This window comes from Lissotriton vulgaris, chromosome 10 (assembly GCF_964263255.1).
Source record: "Lissotriton vulgaris chromosome 10, aLisVul1.2, whole genome shotgun sequence".
NCBI classification, from domain to species: Eukaryota; Metazoa; Chordata; class Amphibia; order Caudata; family Salamandridae; genus Lissotriton; species Lissotriton vulgaris.
Window position 1 is genome coordinate 48706075 of NC_141698.1, and position 27958 is coordinate 48734032.

General features: G+C 45.3%; 1 protein-coding gene across 4 annotated transcripts in view; it reads right to left on the minus strand.

Annotated features, from left to right (window-relative positions):
- The window catches only part of LOC147684580 (metalloproteinase inhibitor 1-like), a 159013-nt gene that overhangs the window by 33391 nt on the left and 97664 nt on the right, over nucleotides 1-27958 (minus strand). The window contains exons 1-2 of one of the 4 annotated variants that reach the window (XM_086940420.1): nucleotides 7093-7195; nucleotides 421-587 (exon numbers count right to left, since the gene is read on the minus strand). In XM_086940420.1, the coding sequence (XP_086796546.1) occupies nucleotides 421-532 (112 nt within the window). In that variant the 5' untranslated portion in view covers nucleotides 533-587; nucleotides 7093-7195. Of the gene's footprint in view, nucleotides 1-420; nucleotides 588-5795; nucleotides 6040-7092; nucleotides 7196-27958 lie in introns of those variants that run through there. The other 3 variants (XM_086940423.1, XM_086940422.1, XM_086940421.1) reach the window with 3 other exon arrangements.

The following is a 27958-nucleotide window of genomic DNA, read 5'->3' on the forward strand; positions in this document are numbered from 1 at the left end:
GCATAGAGCGCCCTGGGACTGGTAAGCAGACTTCTACCACCAGCTACTTCTAAGTTTCAACTCGCGTTCTGAGGACAGAGAGCGCTCCAAGACAGCACGCCAGACATCGATATTAGTTCTTTCACATTCACACAATAAAGACTAGTGCGCATTTCCTCCAGATTTAGAATTTTTCACCTCTAAAGGTGCTCAACAGACACAAAATCGTCAACAGCAGCACAGAGTGTATTTAGGACGCAGAACATTTATGAACCCACTCCTTTCCGCATGACATATGTCATGCGTGTTTGTTCCATAGAATTCCTCAGGTTGTTGTGTAGAGAACTTAGTAGGACTAAAACCTTTCAACTAATGTAAAAAATCTCAACCAGTCAGACAAAACTTAACTAATGTCAGACATTCTGATTCAGCAATACTTACCAACACTTGAACTGCAGAAGGCCTTCTGGGCGTGGTTGGGCAGACAGGTGCAGCAGTCTGTAAACTGATAAGCTGAAATTGACAGCAAAGTCATTAGAATCCACAACTGCATCTTGGAATCCACCTTGATGATGGAGAGTGTCTGAACCTTCTTGATGTCTGTTGACCTAAGATGATAAAAGAAAGAAACTATGGTATTTTGTTCCATTCTATTAAACAGAAAAGTAGAAAAAAGGTCTTGGGTCTTTCTACGGCACTGATCTGTCGGCTTAATGCACAAATGTATACCTTCAAATAAAATTTTCGTACATATGTTACGATACCCAAAATAGACATGCCAGTGTATGAATGGCCTCTCTGTGCTGATGTAATACAGGGACCAATGTTGCATATGGAGAAATGCTCACATCACTCCTTTCTGATAAGCTACAGTAACTAACACACCAAGTTCAACCAATTCAATATCTTCCTTGAAGCACCACAGAACTAACCACCCCACCAACACTGGAAGTCATGTTTTAACATCTCTATGTATATGATATCACGCAAATCATTTCCATTGGTCACTGAGCTCTAACTAGTGGTGGTCACAATGTTTGTTCAGTGTAAGAAAAAGCTTTTTTGCATGGTCAACACCCCCCACCCACTGTTTGCTGGATTTATTATTGTTTTTGTTTGGACTCCGATCACAAGGGGGGCTGCTCTCCAGTGCACACTGTAAGTGTTGCGAACCCTAAAGATGCAGAATTGGCTAATCCCTGATTGGCTAGCATATGGTACTCTGTGTACCTAGGACCTGTGAGGTAAATGACACTATAGGAGTGCCAATACTGTGAAATCTATTTTGTCTTCATGGCCATCCACTAATTGACACCAAACAAAAAGTGAAAGACTACTGGTTCCGTCTTAATTAATCAAATTGGGATTCTTATTTATTCAAAATCACCTTTTTCATTCACATTTTTGTTACTTTTCAATTTTTTCAAAATTGCAACAATAAAAATGTACAAATACAATACAATTTACATCAATATACAGAACATTCACAGGCACACCCAATCTAGATTTGTCTCACTCCCACTCTATGCATTCACCACAAAAAACACACCATATACTTACAATGATCAAAAGACTTTTTACATTATTCTTTTTACACAGCCATAGAACATAGAATCAAAAAATGAATTTTTGAATTTGAATCTTTACTCTTGAAGTCAGACTATCTTATGGCTTGGAGTATGGTCTGCGCGTTTCGAACTCTGACTAATTTAGCGAGTTCTCATCAGGACCATTAAGACAAGGTGTCTGTACTTGTGAAACAACCCGGTTACAGGATGTTGTAATTTGGGACTTTAACGGAGCCGTGTGTAGGTTTTTAACGGACTGATCGTGATTTTGGCTTCTCAAGGTTTTTCATGGATGGGGTTCTGAGAAATTTAGCTGCTTTACAATTCGACATTCTTCTTATTAATCAAATCGCCATATTTTTCTTTTTCCTCGGGCGCATTTATCACCGTGTCAGGCCTCAAGTAATATTGATATCATTGAATTGACTGTGTTTTCCACCGCTTCATTCAAACATACCCGTTCGCACAGCAACGTAGGAGGTATGAGAAACCATTCCCTACCTGCTTACGTGGATATGTAGTCCATTATCACAGATAGGGCGGAGAGGTTTTTACCACCACGCAGGGGGATGAGTTGACTAACAAACGTATTTCATCAATCAACCACTAGTGTGCCATGCTCTCAAAAAGTTATGCTGTAACCCACTACCAATGAAAGCAAGAATGGTTTTGGTGCAAAGCAAATGCCCCTCACCGGCCACATAAATATAAGTGCGGTATGAATTGCAGAATCGCTGGCCCGTCCCAAGGGACTGCAGGATAGAATGTCTGGATAGAATGTCTACCTTCTTATATGGCAATACTATATCTCTAGTTGTATTATGTTCACTAGTAACTCCGTCATGACTTCAAACAAAGTAGGTGTAAAGGGACAGCTGAAATTCCAGGAGCCTAGTCCCGACAGGTCGACGATTTCGAAGGGCTGGAAGAGGTCCCCCGCTACACGGTGGAGGAGGGCACTGGACATTCCAGGAGCCTAGTCCCGACAGCTCGACGACTTCGGAGGGCTTGAAGTGGTCACCCGCTACACGGCGGAGGAGGGCACTGGACATCGAATGCTGTCTTATTTAAAGCGCTTTGATAACCTATTCGGTTCGAGTTATTGAAATGTGCAACGTAACTGATTCTATGCAAACTGCTGTGTTAACATGTAACGAAACTTGTGCTATGTAAAGCGCTCTGATAACCTAATCGGTTCAAGTTCGCGCTATAGAAAACTCTAAAAATAAATAGGAATAGATCTGAGATGCACTAAGCATGCCCCAGCTCAAGCAAAGGTAAGTAACATTAGGGCACAATATCCACATAGACGCTTAGCTCCCAAACTGGTTTCCACATTATGATACTAACGTATACAAGCAAATTTAATGCATATTCTTGCTGCGTTACGCTCGTAGCGTATAACAGTTGACGCAGAAAGCCTCATGTAGAAACACCTATTTTTATCACTTATTTTAATAAGTAATCATGCCATTTCCACGACCGGAAAATACGCATCAGCAGCTCACGAATGCTACTGCAATAAGATGTGGCCCCTTCCATCTCATTTACGAGGCCGCTCTTTTACTGTAAAGTTACTTTTAATGGATGTTACACGGCCCACCCGAATTCCTGAAAGATAACTAATGTCTTCTCACATATTACCCCCGTAAAATTGCACTCTGACGCAAAATGGCAGATAAAACAATCTGAAAACGACCTATGTAGGCATTCAGGACCGGACTCTGCAGCACAGAGTTGGCTCTCACAGGGAGGAGGCCCTACGAAGGGTAGTCCATGCCAAAATTATCTGACCCTCTGCTTGCTGGGGAGCTGGAGCAAGGACCCCAGCAGACGAGGCCCCCACCACTATGGACCCACTATTCGGTTCAATGGACACAAATAACATGTTCGCACCATATGCAAGTCCATGTCAGCAACCTTCTGCTCCAATTTCCCCCCCCTGGTGCTGTGGGCGGGAGGGGGGGTCATCCTTAGGACAGAGAGGCAAATGCAATCTAACCGCTATACCAGCGAACTAAGCATACAGAATTCAAGCTTGCCTCCCCAGTGTCTAAGGCCACTATCATGCACCGTCTCAAATGATTGGATGACCCGCATGCGACAATGTTGCAAGTTCGCCCCACGCGCACCACAGCGAGGTGAGCCTGGCCAATGCCAAACTCAAAGAATAGATGAGACCCGCGCGGACCCCATAAAAACTTCGGGGGGCGGGGGGGATGAATCTTTAAGCAATAGGCAGAGTGAAGCTGCAGGGGCTCTTATAAGGGGTAAAACAACAACAAAGCCTCATTAACATGCAAATGGTCTTTTAAAGACCTGTGAAGTGCTTGGGTGCTGCTGTGTGTGTGCCCGGGAAGCTGTCTCATCCCGCGCTGCCACACACGACCGCTGTGGGGATGGGGGGGGGGACTGAAGCCCTGTGAGTCCAATGGGCGTTACGCGCCTGATACAAACACAACCAACCAGCATGTGCAGGAAGCAACATAACGCGGCAGGGCCACCCCCCCCCCCCTCCCCAGCGGTTAAACACTGCTAGCCCCAATCCCACAAGTCGGGCCCATCGACGCAGTCCATGGTTGTCAACTGCATAAGACAAACAAGCAGCAACTAGGCCCGTGCCCACTAGGGGGTGAGCACAGCCACGGAGAAAAAACGCGACAGCGGTCCAGGAAAACAAGCTGTCCGGGGACCAGCCTCAAAGCCATGCTGCAGTCCCAATGAGGTTCCGGAACGCCCGGGCCCAGCCCCTCCCAATACCAGGGCCACGCCGCCGGACAGCTGCCTCCCACACTGCATCCACACCAGGGCCAGACTGGGAACCACAACCGGCCCTGGCAAAATGCTCGGCCACCCCGCCCCCTCCCCCCCTCTCCACTCAGGGAGGTTGGAGGTGCTGCCAAGCTCTTTCCCGCCGATTTTGGTACAGGGCAGATTTTGCAACTATGCTTCAAAAACGATCCTGTAACAAAAACGGCCCCCGGGGGCCCAAAACCGGCCCCTACCAGTGCGGCACACCGGGGGATTGCCTGGTGCCCACTATGGCCAGTCCGGCCCTGATCCACACACGAGTGACCCGCAGCATCCTCCCAACCGCACACCAGGGCAGCCGGCACACAAACAATGCCCGCCACCTCCGCTCGGGCCAAATCCCCGAAACTGCCTCAGCTGCTCTGCCACGGAGAGGGAATCACACGGCGGGCGCCCATGCACTACCCCCCATGCGCAACACCTAGTCCCTTAGGGCAGAGGCCCCAGACCCGGCATTACGATAGGTAAAGGGGGGCAAAACACTTTTCATAGGCACCACAAGTGTAGGGTGACCAGAATTTTAAGGCCAAAAACGGGGATATTTCACAAAAATAGAAGGACTACAATTTTACTTCAAGCGATGAGAGCGCTCCTCAGCAGAGAATTACAGAACAGGCAGTAGGAACCTAATTAAAATGCTATGTTTAAACCCAGTAGCTTGCCTGCTAATTAAATTGCTTTCTTGAAACAACTGCTAACTATCCCTGCTTTGAAAAATATAGAAAAGACCTCCCACCATTTTTAGTCGACCCTCTCCAAAAACCGGGACATGAGCTAAATTTCTTGAAATCTGCTGGGACAGCTGGTTAAACAGGGACCGCTGGCAAAACGGGGACGCCTGGTCACCCTACACAAGCGGCCAATTTGGAGCCAATGATGCATTTTAATGCTTGGTTCTTAATTGCACGCCTCCCAAAGCACTCCGATGACAATGCTACCATGGATATTTTTTTATTTTATTTATTTAATGCGATTTTATTTACCGCGAACATTACCCGAAGTAGTTAGAGCGCTTTACATAAGAACCAGTTGTGATACATAAGGACTTAGGTTTACATGCGTTACATAAAAGATACAAACAGAAAAAATTTTGCAAATGTACAAGTTAAAAAGTCACACAAGGAAGAGATATAAACAGAAAAAAATGCAAATGTACAAGTAGTAAAGTCACTCAAGGAAGGGATAAGCTCTAAGAGTCCCATAGGAATTGTAGAGAGTACAAAGGTCTACTGCATATACTAGTGATCAGAGTTATCTCTATATACATATATATACAAATAGTAGATTTTCTCAGGTCAAAACAAAAAAAAAGAGGAGAGCAGAGTTCCATTAAGCGCCCCTCATGGGCATGGTGCGCCTGTCGCGCCCTGATGCAGCCAAACCCCCCCCCCCCCAAAAGCAATAATCCACGGGAGCGACTAACGCCAGCACATCCACCTGGGGCAGGGGTCGAGTCAGGGTACCACATGGGTGGACGATGCCCCCCCACTTATTTTACCAGGAGCTCGATTACTGGAGCTAATGGAGCCACACATTCACACTTTGGCCTCTCTGGGGCGAGATCGGAGGTAATTCAGAACGCTGCTCACACCCTGGCTTCTCTGGTCGCATCTAAGGGGTGAGCGAGGGGAGGCAAAGAGTCTGATGGTGCAGGCCATCTTTCTTTACGTCACTTCCTGTCGTGACGTCAGCGCCCCCTCCCCCCACTTCCTTTGTTAGGACTTGTGCCCTGACCTAGGGGGAAAGGCTCTCCAGGCTGTGCCCAAGCAGTGCAGCCGCGCCAGCACAAATCTCCCCCCACCGCTCGCACTACCAAGGTAGGCGAGCAGAACGGGCCATCGCGAGCAACCCAACAGACAGACAGGGGTGGCCACAACATCCACACCACCGGACCCACTGTCCAACAAAACCACCCCGGATCCGCAACCGGCAAAGTCGGGCCTCCGATATAAAAATAGCAAGCTCGCTCGAGCGTGATGCTGCCCCGCCGCACCGGACTCCGACGACCGACTATGAGCATTTCCATCCCACTCTTTCAGGGGCTCCATCATACTATCAGGTTTTATATTTCGATATGCGCGGGGATGCAAACGGAGATCCATCTGCGTGATGCTTCCAATACATCCGCACTCTGCCTCTTGTCTCGGAAGGGAAAAGACATTTTGTGCAACAGGCGACTCGAAGTGCAGAAGTGTGGAATACCTTCTATATGTATTGCAAAGCTGCAACTTTTTCTTGTTCGCATTCCAGCCGCAAAGGAAAAGAGAGTTTATATTAAAGCGACTTCAAGGTCGGAATGTATGTGACGTTGTGAATTCTTGAAGCTGGACGACTTTTATTTATGGCTTAAATACTTCTCCAAAGTCATTAGTATATTTTGCTGTTTCATATAGCGCGAACTCGACCCATTGGCATCGGAGCACTTTACAGAATCACTAGCTCTATTACAGAAGTAGCCCTTCATTTTTTTGTGGGCGGGGGAGATAAGGGGATTTGACCAGGATTACTGGATATTAAGACTTCCACTGACCCTCAAACCTAGGTCCCAAGTTCCAAACTCGTCACTTTCAAGATGTCTCTAGATAGAGAGCGAGCATCAGTTACAGTGGGAACGCCGTGGGTAGACGGGACCGAAAACAAAGTTTGAACCTCACGTTCTGTCTTTTGAAATCTGTCATTGACCGAGTAGTTTTGTGCCCCGGGGCCTGAAGCTGTAACGAAACGAAAGCCTTACCCGGGACAGCAGCACCGTCCGCACACGCAGACTATAAACAGCCGGGCAGGAGGGTCACATCCGTGGCGCGCTCTCCGGATGCTTCAGCTGCCTCTGATGAGAGACGCACACGAGAGTCTTTTACAGAGCCCGCCTCTCTGGCTCAAAGCCAACCAAAAAGTAGCCGAAATACAGCCCAACGGTCCCCACTACAAAGGAGATTCTGTGGCACTGGAATGCAACCAGGAATGCAGGAATGCACACTGGCTGCTTACAGAGTTGCACTGAAGACAAGCACTTGCAATGCAATAGGTCTCACATCTGCGAACGTTTAAGCTAATGGCATTGAAAAAGACAATGCCTTTTATTTATGCTTTTTGAAAACCTGCAAACAGTACATAAACATGCACGTTCTACTTAGCCATTGCCTAGAAGAAGAAAGGCTGGGAGAGTAACTGTGTCACTTTTACTGCCAGCCTTGCTTATCGTAAGCAACAACTAGAACTACGAAGTGCGCGTTTACGCACCACTTGCAGGTTTTCCAAACATAAATGAAAGGCATTGCTATTTACAATGCCCTTAGCTTAAACTTTAGCAAATGCGAGACCTACTGCACTGCAAATGTTCTTGTTTTTTGAAGCTGCTACATAAGTAAACCTGATATTTAACACCTGAAAGATCACTGAGCAGTCTTTTTATTTAACTAGTACCCTAGCTCTACACGTCGTGAGGTAACTATGACCTTCCAGGTCTTTGCGAACACTGTTTTTTAGTCCTTGGCTTATGTGTGAGACCAAAACGCTTTCTGGGTGTTGTAGTTTTGCCTTGCTTCCATGGCACTAGTTAGACCAACACAGCTGAAATTGATTATTTGTTGGGCAAAAGTTCAGGTCTGGTGAAATTGTCCGCATTGACATGGAGTGAGATGGGCACCCTAATTCCTCAAGTGTTGCTTTCTTACAGTAGTTAGCGTGAGAGAAGGTGTGGCTTACCGGCTAGAGCAGCCGACTTTGAAGATGAGGAACCAAGTTTGAGTCTGGCGGGAGGCTCAAACATTCTGTGATTGTTGGCAAATCACTTAATCTCCCCATTCCTGCACAGAATTAATGCGTCTGTCTGTATTTAATTTGCAACTGGTCATCATGTAAAGCGCTCTGGTTCATTTGGGTCAAGTTCACATTAGATAAAACTGCAAAAAAAAAACAAACATGTCAAATATGGTTCACCACACTGCATTAACTCAATGTTTGATATTTTTTTATAAACATGTGATGAGTGGGAGGAGCTGGCGTTTTTTATGCCATGTCCCTGGCCAGATGCCTTCTAATTCATGAGGAATAAAAAGGATATGGAAGTAATGCTAAAGCCTCCCCCACCATGGCGACAGATTATCGCTTGAACATGGCTGTCCCCAGGTGCTGTTATGTAGAGGAGGGTGAGTGAGGAGAAATGAGGCTGCTACACAGCAGGGGTTATAGAGCCAGATGAGGCAGCCCTAGGGATTGAGCTGCCAGACACTGCTTTGTAAATACCTCCAAACAGCTGGCTGCCCCTCTGCCACCAAAGGTCTCCTACAGGGTGGGAAAAAAACACCACAAGCTGCTTGCTGTTTTAAATCCAACAGATGAGGAAAGGCGGGTGCGGCCCTGCAGTAGGGCAGAAATAGGTTGTAGAAACCAGATATCGCTGTGGCAGCAGCCCCTGCCCGCGATAACATAATAGGGTGGATTTTGCACAAGCTGGATTGTCTTGTGAGCTGCCAGGCTCTTGATAAACAAAAAAAAAGATTTGCTTTTGAAACTTGCGAAGTGGCATAGCTTATAGCGCTGATGACCTTGTGCCTGGTGAACTGGGTTTGAGACTCTGTCGGTTCTACAAAAAAATTGGAGGAACTAATAAGCCTATTAACAATTCAGAAGCCAACATTTACAAAGGACAATGACAAAAGTCAATGAAAAAAATGGGCGGAGAGTGGGCGGAGCTTCCGTTCCATACCTGAATACAGCATGTCTCGAAGAGACAGCGCAAGTGCTGCCTAGGCAAGACCTAAAAAGTAGTACTTGAAAAGCAAGCATTTATGACAGCCAATGGAATATACTGTAAAGAAGCAAGGCTCCATGGGTGGGGAAACCACAAGATTGACAAGCTGGGACACAATTGAGAGAAAAGCAAATTAGAGTGACAAGGAAAGCCAATTAACGGTAAGCAATGGGTGAGCTTGAAACCTCTCTATTTTCTTGATAAGCATTAATATGCCCCACTAAAGACTGTGCTTGCACTTTCGAGTAGGCTCATCTAAAAAGAAGGGCTATGAAACAATCCTTAAGGTGCCAGGCTGGGAATATTACAATAAAAAAATGGACTACACTAACTATGAGTGTCTGGGGCATAAAATGCACTGAAAATGAAAAATGCAACTGTGGATTAGAAGCAGGTCTAGAACTGTGATTATAAACTGTTAAGTAAGACATGGTTAGAAGAACAAATGCAATTCCAGCAGCAGTTCTAAAGTGATGTCATTGAATAATATATTATACTATAATCCAAATTCACAGGTTTACATTTATGGACTTCAGAATACTGTCAACTAAAGTGAACTCTGCTGGGATTCAAAGCAGGGATCCGCATGATTCCACAGAACCCTGCAGCAACTGCGCAACACAGGTTACCATACTAGATCAAACTCTTACGCATGTCATCAAATTCCAGCTCGGCTCATACTGCCTCACCACTGGTCTGAAGGAATTGGCATTTGGAATAAAAAAAAATATCAAACCCAATCCATTGACAGATGGACCAAAGGATGCTGCTCTCCAGGATCCATCTCACAAAGCGAAAGCCGGGCGTAGGCAGATGTAGTGCACATTAACCTTCTAATGCCATCACTGCTCCAACGGCTTAGAGGTGGTCTTGCCCATCCCTATCAGTTCCCTTCCAAACACCAAAGTCAATGTCCTGCCCCATAAGTACACCTGAGTATGTTGACAACGTAAGTGAAGACTTTTTACTTGTGTGAATCAAACAATATGCAACATGAGAAAGTGAGCAAAATCTGTAACAGCCCAGCTTAAAAAAAAAGCAGTGGCAACTGCAATAGGTCTGACCTTGGCGAGCTAACATGATGGTTATTTATATTTTACTCTAGGCATATGCTATAAATAAAAAATAAAGCATGCCTTTGCCTTAACATAGCAGCCATAAACACTTTTAATAAAAAAAATAGTAATAACCATCATGTATAATTCTAATAGAACAGTAAAGATGCTTGTTGCTTCATAACAGGCAGGTGAACTTTGAACAGGTATAAGAAACTATTTTCAGATTTGAGGTACATCACAGAATAATTATTCCTATTGGCACAAAAAACTAAGACTAAGAAGTGTAAAAACATGAAAACACAGTTTAGAGGTGCGAGAACCATTTAAAAATCATAACAGTGTAAAGAACTAAGAGAAAAAAGCATACCCAAAGAAAAATTTTACACCACCAGCCTTCGAACAAAAGTGCACTACTTTTTAAGCTTAACGGATACAACTCACGCTGTTAGCCTGCCACATTACTGTTTGGAAGCCCGCAAACTTATCTTCGGAGTTCCTCGCTTAGCTCCACCTGCATACATGATCCTTTTGGCCAACGTCCTCCTCGCACACTGCATCAACATTCTCTTCTATGTAGACAACACTTACCTTCTACTCTCCCTCTTGGAAAAGACCCACAAGAAACAAGTTCACCGCCTGTATGACCGAAGTCCCCAACTGGATAAAAGCCAACTGTCTCAAGCTAAACACCATCAAGACAGAAGTGATCTTTGGCAAGCTGTACTGTAAGGTTCCGAGGGCAACTTCAACACATATTTAAACATACATGATATAATTATATGTAAGAGAAGAGACCATAACTCGAAGTTAGAAAAATAAAAATATATATCTTTTATTCAATATTATCTTCAGTGATTGTTCAGTATATTTATTTTTATAACAGAGAGATCACCATTTCAATCCACGCACAAACTGCATTCATCCGTTTGACCATACATTCATATCACAAACATAATTGACTTCTACAGACTGATCTGTGCATTTGATTTTTGATAATTGCAAAAAATATTTTTGTAACATTCCAAGAATGGTAACAAGATGTAATGTTGATACATTAAAATGACAGATGCACCATTGAGAGATGTGGCAATTATTCATCTTTCAACACATGTTTCGGCAGTGAACTGCCTTCTTCAGGAATGCCACTTCCACAAATAGTTTCTCTGTGAATTGGAATTAATTAACATGAAAAAGTGTCCCTTCTCACAAAATGGGTTATAAGCCTCAAACAACAAACATAAGTTCAATTAATAAAAACACTCCAAATTTAGGGACCAAGATCATAGAAGATCCATCAAGAGGTGAGAAAAAAAGGGCAAGAACACCTCAACATAGAGATCCAACTGGTGGCCGACTGAGCCTGGACCCAGACCCACACCAAGAACCTTGGAATAATCAACAGCAAACTGGACATGACCACACAAGTAAACACAGTACCTACATCCTCCTCCCTCACCCTGAAGAGGGAGAGGAGGATTTTCAAATGGCTCACAAGCAACACTAGAAAAACTGTCACTCACGCCCTAGTCATCAGCAAGTTTGACTATAGGAAGACCCACTACACTGGGATCACCAAGCAACTCACTAGACGATGATAAACCATTCAGAACTCAGCAGCCAGACTCATCCTCTACCTCCCAAACAGAACTCACATCACACCACACCTCAGAGATCTACACTGGCTCCAGATACACAACCGCGCTCAATTCAAACTCCTCACACACATACACAAGGGACTACACAACTCAGGTGGCCCCACCTACCTGAACAGTTGAATCTCTGTCCACCAACCATCTAGACTCCTCCGCTCGACTCCACTTGCACACATCCCACGCATACACAGAACCAGATAAGGAGGATGGGCATTCTCTTATAGCACTCCTATAGCATGGAACAACCTCCCATTCCACATCAGAGCATCCTCCTTTCTTCTTCTATTCTGCAAGAAGCGGAAGACCTGGCTTTTCAATTAACCAACCTAACGTAGGCAGGGCTAGGCAGACACACACCTGCTCAGTGCTAGGACACCCTTGTAGGTGAGGACACGCTTTACAAATACACATGACATTAGGCAGATGTGCACATCTGATCAGGTAATATGCCATCACTTAGCGTGAAAGACAGCCAATGTCTGAAGTGGCCTGAGCCACTGCACCATGCAGTATGCAGGAAGAATATCCCTTTAGTGTCAAAGATGGGATGCACTTTCTCAAGTCATGTTAATGCATTTAGCTCCTATAAGAAATCTGTGAGGTTCTGCTCTCAGTAACTAACAACACACATGCAAAGCACTTCAACAACTGATACTTATTAACTGAAATTATATTTCTGTACACATGTAATGTAGAGAAGACTCAAAAACAAAACTTGGCTCAAATATGTACATTTTGTTATCTAACACATTTCCAGATTTTTTTCAATCGATAAGATTTTTAAAAGCATGTGAATAGGGATGTTTTTCTATGTACACTTCCATGTGCCCTTATAATTACTTGAGGATGTGGCAAAAACGATCTAAAAACAAATCAAAGGCACAATACAAAACAATATTTTAGAATGCTATTTGTGTTAGCCTATCAAGATAGAGAAAACAGATCCCACGGCATGATGAACCACCACGGAATAAGTGATGACTTTCCTATGTAAGTGAGAGCTTTTGTGATAGAAGGTAGGAATGGATCTCGAGCCAATATTGAATTGAAACTTTGGGGAAGGACAGAAAATGAGGCTGCTGTACATGGGTCACATTTGTCTGTTAAAGTCATTGTCCAAATGCCAAGGCCCCAAATCCTCCAGTCATATGGCAAAGTTTGTGATATCTGCCCTTTTTCTCTTGTATCAGAACTCATGGAATGGAATAAGTTGAGATCTGTACCCCTTTCTCTCAGGATTACCAAATACGAGCGCAAGCATTTGTCAGACAAACAAAGGAATCGCACTGGAAAAGCCACCTAGAAAACACAGGGGGGTGTCTTTATCTCTGGAAAACAATTTCAAGAAATCTTATGCTAGCGGAGTGTCCATGCTCATTGTCTAATTCTCCCTTCTCAGAAGCTGAAATACCCAACCAATTTAGGAAAGCCGGTAGAAGCCCCTCACATTCTTCCTTTCTAACTCCCTCATCAGAAGTGTGGGCCCCCAAAAAAATTCTCAATTATGGAAAGGCAGCATGCAAGCAGTGTGGGCAAAGACCGTCTCCTGCTTTGGGGGCATTGTGAGGTTGGGTTGACGGAATTTTTGGCCTTCACCAATCTTTCGGAAAAATGTTACAAAATTCCCACCTGGCACGCTCATTTCACTGCCACTAACTCTTCTAAATGTGGACTTCCGATGTCACATTTTCCCTCCCTGATTCATGGGGAAGGCCATTTCAAAAACATGGCTCCTTCCTCATTAACTTTCCTCTATTTGTCATGCCCTCTTATTATGTGGGTCCCTTGTTCACTTTGCCACTGGATTAAAGTTAGCCTGGCTGATGACGGCTTAATAGCCAGAAACCGGCCCAGGATGCTTGTTTCCGGTCCAGGGAAGACATGGCTTGGCAGTTCGGGCTGGACTGTGAGGTTCCGTGACAATTGTAAGTGATGTTTTCGACTCGCACGAATATGGTCGAGTCTGGTATCTATGAACCGCAAATGACGAGTTTAGTGGGTGTGTGTAGTTTCGCTGTGCTAACCTAAACCGTTCGTTTGTTACGTGGGTATTTCTATCTGTACCCACGGGTTTCATCTTAGATACGGCATCCATTTTGTCTCTTGCCCTCAAGTAGCCAGCGAACGGACGTTGTCCGCTTCGCGACCCTGGGACTCCCAAGATACTTGCGGAAGACACATGTCCTTTGTAAGTGTCTTTATGACGAGGGGGATGATACTGTAAGGCAGATGGCTCCGCTCGAGGCTCATCTTGCCGTGCCGGTATATTGTCTCAGCCGTGCATCTCATTAGGCACGTCCCTTTTGATGCCTGTAGCTCGCGTTTCCCGATACCTCCCTTTTTACACCCTTTCCAATCCCCCACTGTCTCCATCTTCCTCCACACCTGTCCTTGTTCCTTCTTCGATCTGTTTTACTGCTGATTGGAATGTACTAATGGTGGGAAGATGGGTTTTTACAGTTGGGAACCGCCAAATGTTTCCGCACTTATGTTCCGGACCTTGTGTGTATCAAAGTGACCAAAACGACCCCTCTGGGGGATAACTATGGGAACCAAGCCATAAACCTTTGTGTATCATGTAAACCTATGGGTGGATTGTGTATAAAAGGAGCGATCCACAGAGCCAATTTGAAGCAGTCTCCACAAGTAGCACATGTTGTACATGCCGTGATTTCTGTGTTCCCTGCAGTAAATGAAGCTCGAATCTTTGACGCCGAAGGAAGTGTCCCGTGTCTCTGTCACTTGTACGCCGGAGCAGGTTACCCACGAAGGTTTCAGGTGTTGTTCCCTGGCACCGCTGGGTCTTAAATAACCCAGTCCTTCAGTTGGCGCCCAACGTGGGGCTGCATCAGTGGTGCCGGTCCAAGCCCGACGATCGTGAGGAACTTCGTGTGAAATCTCTGAGGGAAGGTGCACTCCGCTTCATCGATCCTGTTGTCGAAATAAGTGGCCCGAAGACTTTTCCCGCGAAGATTCCCGCCTCCTGACGGCTGCGACGGACTGCTGCCCTGACTGTAGACCTGTTTTGGCGCCTGGCGTAGACCTTGGTATAGCGAGACGATTGACGGGCCTTCCTGGTGACGCCATCGATCTTTGAGTTAAGTATTTGTGGGTCGCTCCCAGTGTTCTTGGTTGTGGTTCTTAGTTGTTGCATGGTTCCATTGCATTTGTGGTTCTTGGTACTTTGTTGTGATATTTGACGACTGCAGACGCCAAAAACCGAGGGTTTTCGCTCTTTGCTGGGACTTGGTAAATCCCGTAGCCCTTGAAGTTTGTGAAACTCGGCTAGTGTGCAAGATGCCTGGTCGTAGTACTTTGTTTAGTTGTTTCAGACGTTGTGGCACGGATTCCCGACTGGAGGACTCGTGTCCGATACCTCCGGTTGGAACTCCCACTTATGAACTGTATAGTAAGCACGGATTGGGCCCGATTACTTTTAATGATTACTGGATCCGATATACTAAGAAGGATGGTGTCCTTAGTTGGCCACCTCATGGTAGCTTCGAGACCCCAATCTTAGATAATCTAGAGGCTAAATTATTTGCGAAAAAAAGTCAAGGCCGGCCATGTTTGATGCCTTTCGGTTGTGGCGTAAAGAAGCCCGACAGAAAGAAATCAGACAGACTAAACGAAATCAGAGAGATGGTGTTGCTACCATTGTAAAGAAAGCAGAGCAGTTTCAGCGTGATAAGGAGGATAAGGAAAAGGAAGTGTTCGATAGGTTACAGCGTATGTCCATAGATAAATGCTATCCTGCTTTGCCTACGGAGTCGGATAAGAAGGAAGAACCAGTTGAGGATCCTTTAATGTCTTATCTTCTGAAGTCACCACCTCCATATGTACAGGGTACCGCAGCTCCTGCGGTTCCCCCTGTACCTATTCTTCCACCTATTCCTCAGCCTGTTCCTCAACCTGCACCCGTTCTTCCGACTGTTCCTGCTCCTTTGTCTGTTGCTATCCCTACTGCTCCTCCGCTTCCACATACTCCTGCTCCCGCTACTGCTCCTGCTCTGTTAACTCCTGCTGTTGCTTCTGTTTCTACCCCTTCCCTTGTCAGTCCTGTGTCCTATACTTCTCCCTCTGTTCGTAGTCGTACTTCTCCTGTTACGGCTAACTTCTTTCATTCTCTCGGACCTGTTCTTGGGTCCGTTGGTTCAGATGGTCCTCAGAGACGTAGTCAGCTTCCCGGTAATAGGGAACGCGCTTCGTTATATAATATGGCGATGGGTTGGATGACACATCCTCTTAGAAATCCACCACGTGTTATACTCGATACGTTCTGTCAATTCAATATACCAACCCAAAGATTTGTGTTCGAAGAAATGTGTAAGGTCCTTCGTGATCAGATATCTGCCGACGCACCTGACGAGGTGCTGTCCGCTTTGTCCGATCTACAGCTCCAGTTCTCGAATGGACTGATAGTGGATACCAACGTTCGACGTGCTGTTGAGCGGTTGCTATCTTTCCGTCCTACTCCTATACCTCAAGCCTTGTTTGTTGAAGATGTTGAAAGGCAGCCAGATGAGTCTGGTCAATTTCCTATGCGTGAAGTTCCGCCGGTATGGATGCCAGGTAATCCTGCAGCTGCTCCACCGATCTTGCCATATTTCCAGAGAGTGTGGATACACCTCCCATGGAAACGTTCAGAGGTGTTACAGGTGAAGCAATCATTGCCTGACCCTCGCAAGAATCCTACAGGGTACTACAAGGAATTATCGCAGCTCGTAGATGCTACGATAATGAACCTTGCTGATATCGATATGCTGTTCGGCAATGTCGTACCGCAACCAGTATGGGCTAAAATCCGTCAGGAAAATCATCCGAATGAACTAGGTGGTGATTGGGCTGCCATTGTAGCGGCAGATGGTCGACAAACTGGTGGTGCTAAACCCGAGCAGTTGATTGCTGCTCTTCCTCAACGAATAATTACGCTAATGAAAACTCTTATGCCAGCTATGAGGGTGAATTGGGACAAATTGTCGGCTTGTAAACAGAAGAAGGACGAGAGTGTCTCCGACTTCTTTACGAGATTCGAGGAGGCGTTCATCGACCATAGTGGTCAGGATATGGGTACTGAGGGTGGCCAACGGTTGTTTGTGGATAAATTTGTCTCTAACTTATTGCCCGATTTGAGCAATAAATTGAAGAATTCAGAAAGTGCATGGGCCGTTTCTACCTCAGCTCAGATATTGGCCACAGCACAATATTATGAGAATAGAGAGAAAGAAGAGAATGACCGCGCTGATAAAAAGACGAAAGAACTTAAAACTAAAGTGTTGTTACAACAAGCGTATCCTCCACGTTCGAATCAGAATGCTTCGCAACAAAATAGATCGCAGTCGCAATCTAACCGACCACAATCTAGAAATGACTCCTCTTCCCAAAGATCCTCTTTAGGGTACAATCAGTGTGCCTATTGTAGACAGGAGGGTCATATAAAATTCAATTGTCCTGTTTTGACCGACCGTAATAGTGGTAATTCATCTAGAGGAGGTCGTGGTGGTTCTCAACAGACATCACGCGGTAGGGGTCGCGGTGTTCAAAATGATCGTTCAGATAACCAATCGAATTCTAATAACTGTTTTGATCAACGTCGATCATCGCAAGGACGATCTGCGCAGTACAATGTAGATGATTATTACGTCGATCAGGGAACTGACGACAGTAATTACTAGGACAGCCATAGACAAGGAGAGGGAGTGGTATCAGTTCCGGTTGATCAGAGAGGGCCTTACGTCGCAGTTGCTACATCGGGCGTCGTTGAGCCTTTTCTGTTGGACACTGGTGCAGCAAAAAGTTCCATTATGCATTCGAAACTCCCTGGCGCACCTTTGTCTGGCTTAACAAATGTTTCCGTTGGATTTTCTGGCGCCCCCGTTAGCAATCCAGTTTCACGCCCTTTGCCTCTTACAATTGGGCCACGTGAGCTTGAAGCTCCGTTGATTTTGACTACTGGTTGTGGTGAAAACCTCTTGGGTCTGGATTTGCTAAAACGTTTGTATGCAACTCTATATTGTTCTCCTGCGGGTGTAAAGCTTACGTTGGGAGAGAAGGTTGTCTCTCCTATGTACTTGTCTCTTGATAAGCTTCCACCGGAATTGAGTTCCCTTCCTGCATCTTTGTGGGCAACAGGTCCCAATGATGTGGGCCTGCTTGACATCTCCCCTTATGTTGTTCAGTTGAAATCCAATGTGCGATTGCCAAGTATTCCCCAATATCGTATTTCCCTTGATGGTGAACGAGCACTGTTAGCGATCATCTATGATTTGATCGACAAAGACGTTATTGAAGAGACTCGGGGAAACGTGTGCAACAGCCCTGTACTGCCTATTTTAAAACGTACTGATCCTTCGAAACCACCTGTTTATCGTTTTGTTATCGATTTACGGGAGGTTAATAAAATTGTGATTCCTCAGTTCCCTGTTGTGCCTGACATCACGGCGCTACTGACTCTGATTCCAGCATCTGCGTCTTGGTTTTCGGTGATCGATCTGAAGAATGCGTTCTTCAGCATCCCGATCGCAGAGGAGAGCAGAGACCTTTTCGGTTTCTCTCTTGGTGGGCGCAGCTTCCGGTTTAAACGCGCTCCTCAAGGCTACTGTGAGAGTCCATCGATTTACAGCCAAGCCTTGAAGGGTCAACTGGATGCGTTTACGTTGCCGGCTGGTGCGGCCTTAATCCAATACGTCGACGACTTATTGGTGGCGGCAGATACTCGGGACATTTGCAAAATTGCTACGGTGTCGTTGCTGCAACATCTCTGTGACTTACATCACAAGGTATCACCTTCTAAACTCCAATATTGTTGTCAAGAAGTAACCTATCTAGGTCACTTATTGTCAAAGGAGGGAAGGCGGTTGACCCCAGAAAGAATTGCAGCAATTGCGCGAATGACTGTGCCAGCAACACAAAGAGATGTGCGTGCCTTTCTAGGTATCACGTCGTACTGCAGGCAATGGATTCCAAATTTTTCATTGCTAGCGAAACCATTGGTGGCTCTTACGTGCAAGGATGTTTCTACTCCTTTACCATGGATGGAAGAGTGTCAGAAAAGTTTTTCTGAACTGCGTGACTCATTGTGCTCGGCTCCTGTGTTAGGTACTCCTGACTACAGTAAGCCATTCACGTTATATGTTCACGAGAGGGAAGGTTGTGCTTTGAGTGTCTTAACGCAACCTTTTGGTGGTAAGCAACGTCCATGTGCATATTTTTCCTCGACCTTGGACCCGGTAGCTAGAGCGTTGCCGAGTTGTCTGAGAGCAACAGCGGCAGCGGCGGTGTCCATCCGACAATCAGCAGGATTGGTCATGGATAATATGCTTACGGTGATGGTTCCGCATGCAGTCGACACTCTTTTAAATCGTACGAAAACTCAGCACTTGACAAGTGTGAGGTTGTCCGGATACGAGTTGACGCTTCTGGCAAGTCATATTCAGATAAAACGTTGCAATGTTTTGAATCCGGCAACTTTGTTACCCATTAGTACAGAGTCAGATGAAATAGCAGCCCATGACTGCTATTTGCGAACAGAGGAGGAAACAAAAGGTCGAGTGGACCTTAAAAACACTCCTTTAGAAGATCCAGATGGAACACTGTATGTAGATGGTTCGTGTTTTAAATTGCCGAACGGTGACGTGACCACTGCATATGCCGTTGTAACTTTGAGTACTGTTGTGGAAGCTGCGAGATTGAATCAGAATTCTGCCCAGGCTGCGGAGCTGATTGCCTTAACTAGAGCGTGTGTGTTAGCAAAAGATAAACGTGTGAATGTGTATACTGACAGTCAGTATGCATTTGGCGTCGCTCATAGCTTTGGACGATTGTGGAGAGAGAGAGGTTTTCTGACATCGCATGGTACGAAGATTCAGCATGGCCAGCTTGTGAATGATCTTTTGGATGCACTTACGTTGCCTAAGCAGGTAGCGATTGTTAAATGTAGTGCACATCGTAAGGTGACGGATGATGTTGGTCGTGGTAATGCGTTTGCGGATGAGACTGCTAAGGAGACTGCCCGGAACCTTAGCACTCGAATGTATGTGACGAGTTCAGTTAGGTGGCCTGCAGAGTCGAGTATGTGTGAGGACACTATTTAGAGTGTGAAGGCGATACAAAATGAGGCCACTGAGACTGAAAAGAAGAAGTGGAATGAAAGTACAGGAAAGTTGGATGCGAATGGTTGTTGGATTGATTTGTCGGAGCAGAAAAGATGGATGTTACCAGATGCGTATGTGCTGGCTGTTGTGACGATGGCACATGGGTTAGCACATATTAGCGTGAAAGGTATTTGCAAGTTGTTATCTCCTGTGTGGAAGAATGATGGTATCACGAAATGTGCTGAACGCTTGGTTAAGAACTGTATGGTATGTATGTTGTACAATCCTGGTAAGGGAACCCCAACTCCTCCTGGTAGTTTTGCTCCCCCTTTGTGTCCCTTTGAGGTGATTCAATTAGATTTCATCCATATGGAGCGATGCAATAACCTGAAATACGTTTTAGTTGTGGTTTGCGCGTTCTCCCGATGGATTGAAGCCTATCCTCTCAAGGACAACACTGCTTTGTCAACGGCAAAAATCCTACTGAAGGAATACTTTCCTCGGTACGGAATGCCTCGGGTCGTGTGGTCTGATAACGGAAGTGAGTTTGTGGGGAGTGTGATGAAGAGTGTGTGCAAAGGCCTTGGAATGAATCAAAAATTCCACAGCGCCAATCATCCCCAGTCAGCTGGTTTGGTTGAAGGGTATAATGGCACCCTTAAACTAAAACTAGCAAAGATTCAGGCTACGACTGGTCTTTCGTGGCCTGACGCTTTACCCTTAGCCTTACTGTCAACAAGGGCAACCGTACACTCCCGAGTAGGGCTCAGCCCCTATGAAATAGTGTTCGGTCGTCCTGCAAATGTTTGGGGGGTCCCTAGACCGGGTGTGTTCTGTGATCTTGAGTATCCAATGTTGATCGATTATCTACATGACTTGACTGCTAAACTGAGGTTAATTCACCAACAGGTTTACGAAGCATTGCCGACGCAGACGGAGGGTCCAGGCCACCAGCTCCAGCCTGGAGACTGGGTGGTTACCAGAAACTTTTCTCGAAAGAAGAACTTGGAGCCCAGGTTCACCGGACCCTACCAGGTCCTCCTTGCCACGAGAACTGCCGTTCGTCTAGAGGGACGGAAAAACTGGGTGCACGCCACCCATACAAAGAAAGTCCCTATTCCGTTGCCGGCAGACTCGTGGGTGAGGAGAGGCATTGCATCAACTGAAACCGAAGGGTTGTCGGCGTTTGTTCCTTTCAGTGACGCACAACCTGTCGGAGAATCCTCAGTGCAGCAGGAAGACACTGTTGAACATTTGTCATCAAAAGACTCAAGACCAGAACATTCGACTGATCAGCAGGACGCTGTTTCTTCAACGGATCCTTTGTTTGACGAGCAGACACGTCCTGGGAAAACCCGATACTTTTTGCGATCCCGCACTAAAGACTAATAAAAAGATCCTGTTCTGTCCCTTGACAACTGCATTATCCCGTTTTCCACGATCAGTCTGAACACCTGTACCATTGTAATTATTTTTGTACATATTGAAAGTTTTTCCCTACGTATTTTTGCTTCCACAGCTGAGAGACATTGATTATAAATAAAGGCCGTAGGGCCGCGCGCGTACTTCTTTCTGGTTAGTAGGTCTTGACACTAGGTTAAAGACCGTCGGTTCCTGGGAACTCCTGGGAATTGACTACTGCTACACAGAACGAAGTGCGTCAAGAAACGTTGCGGACGGTCATAGGGGATGGCGTTTTCGAAGCTGATGGATGTGGAAAGAGCACAGACACAAAGATTTGAGTTACAGCAACTTAGTCGTACGAAATGTTTTATGTTCCAGATATTTGTATTGCTTTTGATTGTTTCTGCCTTACTAGCGGGTGGGGTGTATTATATGATGTCGTACTTCTTACCTTCTGCCATACCTACACCTATTCCTACTTCTGACTCTAAATTCACCTCTACTGCATCTCCTCATTCCTTCCATATCTTACCCGAACACGAGCAGGCTAGACGTGCAGAATTTCGCAACAATTCCTTTATTCAGCTCCTTCACCAGCACCAGTTAGTGGTTAACACTACTAATTGTTGGGTGTGTGGGTTAATGCCACATACCACAGATAAGGGAATTCCATATTTGGTTTTACCGTATAGTTCCCAGGGTTCTGCTCGAGCATTCCAAACAATGTTCCGAAGCGCACTAGGTTTCCACCCCATTCGAGAACCACGTTCTCCCTACTCTGGCCCTGGCTCGTATCAAAAGCCTTTGTCTATAGCGATAGATGATTTAGATAGCGATATCTATGATCCCTCGCTTATTCCCGAAGAAGAGGTACAAGCCTATAGGGTCCTGAGTAGAGGCGAGTATAGTGTGTTCACTAGTGAAAAACAGCTTAAAAGCTCACCCCCGATATGGGTCGTACCCCACATTGGTAATTTGTGTCTCATAGGTCGTGGCCGAAGATCGAAAGCCCGCCTTGGAGAGAGTGCTTGCACTGAAAATTACATATTGCCGATGGTCTCGTCCCCTGTGTTTCTGGCTGCCAAGGGTACATACTTCATCTGCCATGATCGTGCGTATGCATGGTTGCCCTTCGACTTTGTGGGCTCATGTTTTATCGCAAATTTGTTGCCTCTGACGTTTACTGTAGATGCAGATTATCACAAGACTAGAGTTGTGAGAGGCGTAATTAGCGAAGAGGACACTGCCGGTCAAGAGGCAGGAGACTTTTTCAAGGGTTTCCTCCCGTTTTGGGGGCCTATGGTTAATAGTAGGAACCTGAGACAGTTGACTCGAGTGGTGGAATCGACAGCTAATATTACTGCCAGTGCCCTTGGTAATATCACCACAGAACTTCAGGCGGATAGACTTATGACGTTACAAAACCGTATGGTTTTAGACGTGATCTTAGCAGATCGAGGTGGGGTATGCAAGGTGATCCATTCGAGCTGCTGTATTTTCATTCCAGATAACGCTCCGACTGTTTATCAAGCCATCTCAAAGTTGCATAAGATCTCTGAGTCCATACACGTGGACGTAGGGGATTGGACGCTGCTTGGGTGGTTTTGGGGCCTGATGTCGACTTGGGGTTGGAAGATTCTGATGATTATCGGAGTTGTTGTGGCGTTCCTGTTCACTTGCTGCCTTTGCGTGCAGTGTGGTCCTGCCTTATGTGGCCTCTGTGCTACAACGTGTATAAGACAGCCGCCTGTTACCAAAGAAGCTCGATTGGGCAGAGCTATGTTACAGCAACATCTAGATGGTCTGATGAATATCGAGTATGATTCCGACTAGTGCTTGCCTACATGAGGGCAAAAGGTGCGTCTGAGGTTCCGTGACAATTGTAAGTGATGTTTTCGACTCGAACGAATATGGTCGAGTCTGGTATCTATGAACCGCAAATGACGAGTTTAGTGGGTGTGTGTAGTTTCGCTGTGCTAACCTAAACCGTTCGTTTGTTACGTGGGTATTTCTATCTGTACCCACGGGTTTCATCTTAGATACGGCATCCATTTTGTCTCTTGCCCTCAAGTAGCCAGCGAACGGACGTTGTCCGCTTCGCGACCCTGGGACTCCCAAGATACTTGCGGAAGACACATGTCCTTTGTAAGTGTCTTTATGATGAGGGGGATGATACTGTAAGGCAGATGGCCCCGCTCGAGGCTCATCTTGCCGTGCCGGTATATTGTCTCAGCCGTGCATCTCATTAGGCACGTCCCTTTTGATGCCTGTAGCTCGCGTTTCCCGATACCTCCCTTTTTACACCCTTTCCAATCCCCCACTGTCTCCATCTTCCCCCACACCTGTCCTTGTTCCTTCTTCGATCTGTTTTACTGCTGATTGGAATGTACTAATGGTGGGAAGATGGGTTTTTACAGTTGGGAACCGCCAAATGTTTCCGCACTTATGTTCCGGACCTTGTGTGTATCAAAGTGACCAAAACGACCCCTCTGGGGGATAACTATGGGAACCAAGCCATAAACCTTTGTGTATCATGTAAACCTATGGGTGGATTGTGTATAAAAGGAGCGATCCACAGAGCAAATTGAAGCAGTCTCCACAAGTAGCACATGTTGTACTTGCCGTGATTTCTGTGTTCCCTGCAGGAAATAAAGCTCGAATCTTTGACGCCGAAGGAAGTGTCCCGTGTCTCTGTCACTTGTACGCCGGAGCAGGTTACCCACGAAGGTTTCAGGTGTTGTTCCCTGGCACCGCTGGGTCTTAAATAACCCAGTCCTTCAACTGTTCCCATGAGGCACAGGGTCAGACTGATTTGTATATGGCCATGTCTGAACTGGGGTGGTGGAGTGAGCTAAAGAATGGTGATGGATTAAACCCAGATCAGTTGACTGGGGGTGAGTGTTTGATTTGCTCAAACGTTTTTTTCATCATCCCTTTTGTAATCTCATTGTTTTGAGGCAGTCCTCACGTCAAAAAACAGCAAGCAAGTTAAGCAACATAAATAATATATTTCAAACAAAATATCTGACTGAACTTTCATTGTTACACAGGCCCTAAATACATAAGCCATGACAAAAACGGCAGATTCTTTAAGCATTGCTTATAATACTTTTGTTTTGAGCTAGGAATATTTTAAGCTGATCTCAAAGACATTTTAGACTGAAAATAATTTTTATTTGTGTTAGCCATATAAAGGACACATTTGGGGTTGTTTGCGTGAGACTTTATTACTTTAGTAAACACTGAGAGCCTCATTTATGAGGAGTGACGCATCACTGCATGAAAGCAGCGATGCGTCACTTCTCAGTGCGCCCTCCTTGCGACATGATGGATGTGTCATATTTACAGTATAGCGCATCATGTCACAAGGAGTTACAGATACGTCAGTATTTCTGATGTATCTGTAGGCGCAAAAGAGACACTTTGCTGGAGTGTGTCACAAAAGTGACGCAACTCCGTAATGTGTCCTTTCACAAGGGGCAAGCCCCATGTGAAAGGGCCTGCGTCAGCCTTACACCTGCTGTTAAGATTTTGACGCATTTGCACCCTAGAAGTGGCGCAGTGAAATCTCGTAGATTTCACTGCGTCACTTCTACGAGGCTTACTTACGTGGGAACACCCACCCTGCATACCTTATAACAGACGCATGTATAATGTAGCGCAGTGATTTACAAATTGACGCATCTGCTTAGATGCGTCACTATGTTAATAGAGCGCACAAGGAGGCATGTTTTACGTCGCCGTTGCATCACTTTTTGTGCAAAACTGTTGCAAGGCTTCATAAATAAGGTCCTGAATGTATTGTCTGATAAAAAAAGGAAAGGAATACCACCAATCCCTGCAGGACGGGCACTGCTCCCAGGACGCCTCAGGCTCGCCTCTCTGTTGCAAATGCATATTTTAATTATGCATTAGTCTGCAAGCACAAAACTAGAAATACTTTTAAAAGAAGCTCACATCTACTGAATGCGTTTTGTACCGAAAATGCATTCAGGCAGAAAAAAACAAAAACAACAAGATAAAGGCACGCAAACAGCGTGCACACCCCTTCTCGCTCCTGCAGCAATACTCCATGGGACAGTTAACTTGTATGGAAAGGTGGGACATGCAACACCCATCAACCATTACCACACTCGCATTTTGAATGACACACAGATAAGCCAATCCTCAGCAAAGGAGGAGTCAAACTCCACAAAGTAGATATAACAGATCGCCTACAGCCAGAGCCGGACTGGCCGTAGCAGGCACCGGGCGTTTTTTCTGGTAGGCCGACAGGGTGGGGGTCAGTTTTGGGCCCCTGGGATGCTGTTTTAATTACTGGGGCCTGCAATATCGGCCCCTGGTATCAGCATCGGTTGAAACCAGCCCCAGCAAACAGCTTGGCCGCACCCCCCCTCCCCGCAGGGGGGACGGCTGAGCAGTTTGCCAGAGCCGGTTTCGGTCCCTGCCTGTAGCGCAAGCGCTGTTAAGGCTCAACCTAAAAAAGGGAGATTTTGAAAAAGCAAAAATCGGAGGCCCAGTAGGTTCCACATTGAGGCAAAGGTAATTTTAGGCAGTGGGCTGCGAAAATAAAGCACGTTTTTGCTTAAAAATACAGGAGTCGCCTGTCTGAATGCGTCTGTTGGCATGTGTGGAGGTGCTGCGCAGTTCCCCCTTCTGCTGGCTGCCTTTTCTTTATTTTTTCAAATCATAATTTGCCAAGTCCACATGCAGGTTAGGACCAGAGCAATCAGGCAGTGCCAGATGGTCTAGTCTGACAGATCAGTGTGCGAGAAGATTTTCTTTTGTGGGCTAGTTTTATGTACAGGTGGGCCACTTTTTAGGTCTCGCCTAGCAGCGCATGCACTTTCTCCTCAATACATGCTTTATCTACTCTGTGGGGCTAGAGCACGCCCATCGCATTTCATTTGTTCCTTTGTGTTCCCTATGAAAATCCTTGCTTTTCTTTGGTGAATCAGTTATACGTGTCCCTACTTATGCTGTTTTTCTCCCTCCCATGGAGCATGACCCAATTACATGTAGTATTTCCCTTCTGGCCATTTAAGTTCTTTTCGGCGCACTATTTCTTTCTTTATTCTAAGCTCGTGATTGTTTTTGGCTTGCCAAACAATACCTGCTCAGCCAACAGCATTTTTAGTGTTGCAGACATGCAGCTAACAAACGCAGACATCTGCAGGCCTTTTGTCTCTTGTCTTCATGGCCGCAGATTGCCGTGTACATTAGCTGAATGGTTGCTGCGATCCTCTCTATGCCAGCAGGAGCGGCGTGTACCGCTGCACCATGTTGGAAGGAGAGATCGCTGTGTACGTCAGTAGTCCTAATAGTCCCTTGGCTCTCCACCGCCATGCCAGGCTCAGGTAAGATTTTAAAAACTTCCAAGACTAATGGCTAGTTTGACCAAGCATAATTTCTGTTAATCTGGTGCTACTAAAAAAAAGATGTAGAATTGTTTTGGTCTTGTTTTAATAGAGACTAGGGGTCATATGTATCAAGCCTTTTGCGATTCGTTAATTGCCTTAGCGAATCGCAAACAGCCTTTTTACTGATTTTCTAATGTATGAAAAAATAGCAAAATAAGGAATCGCAAAAAATTGCAATTCCTTATTTTGCTTAAGCATTTAAGGAATCGCAAATTTGCGATTCCTTAAATGCTATTTACGAAGCTTTTCCAAATTGCGATTTCAGGTTTAGAAATCGCAAATTACCACCAACTTGTAGTTGGTGGTAATTTGCGATTTCTTGTAAATGTGCACAATTGTGCATTTGTGAGGGTGGCATATGACGCACATACATGCCCATTGGGCATGTATGTGCGCCATATGCACACACATGTAGTTTACAGGGGTGCAGAAGGGTGTCCTTGAGACACCCCTGCACCCTTGAAATAATTCTCAATTTGCGATTAGCAAAATGCGAATTCGCAATTTGGGTATTATTTCGCAATCATTCCTATGGGCCTCCTGGCCCATAGGAATGCATTGGAAATTATTCCTTAATTGCGAATCCGCAAAATGCGAATTCGCAAATAAGGAAGATTAAGGAATCGCTAAAAAAAAGCTAATTTCTTCATACATAACATTTTGCGCTTCCTAAATAGCGATTCCTTAAAAATCGCTATTTAGGAATCGCAAAAGGGTTTGTTGATACATATGGCCCCTAATCTCCATGAAAAAGGTGAAATCAACCTCCACTATTGTGGTTAAAAAAAATAGCTCAGAGTTTTAACATTACGGACAGAACTTTTATTGATACTTTACATACGTTTTTTTGAAAACAGAAAGTCGTACTGTTTCTGTCACGATTACATAGTAAGTAAGTCATTTTTATTGTATAAGTTAATAAAAGCCTTTACAAAAGGACATTGTACAAAACGAAAATTTATAAAAGATACACTACAATTTCATCATTTATGCAAACAATAAAAGAGGGGGCTATGGGACAGTTTTGTCTAGCCCAGCATTTCCTTTCCAGCAAGCTTGAGCCTTCCTCCGACTGAGTGTCTATTTAATCTAATCAGCTTTGGTCGGTCCTTAGTCCCAAACATGTGATATAAAAACATGTGTTTAAAAAGAGCTTATGTAATGCATTTATAAAAAGTAACAAAATTAATAGTGTAATTTATCAGATCAGAGTCAATTAT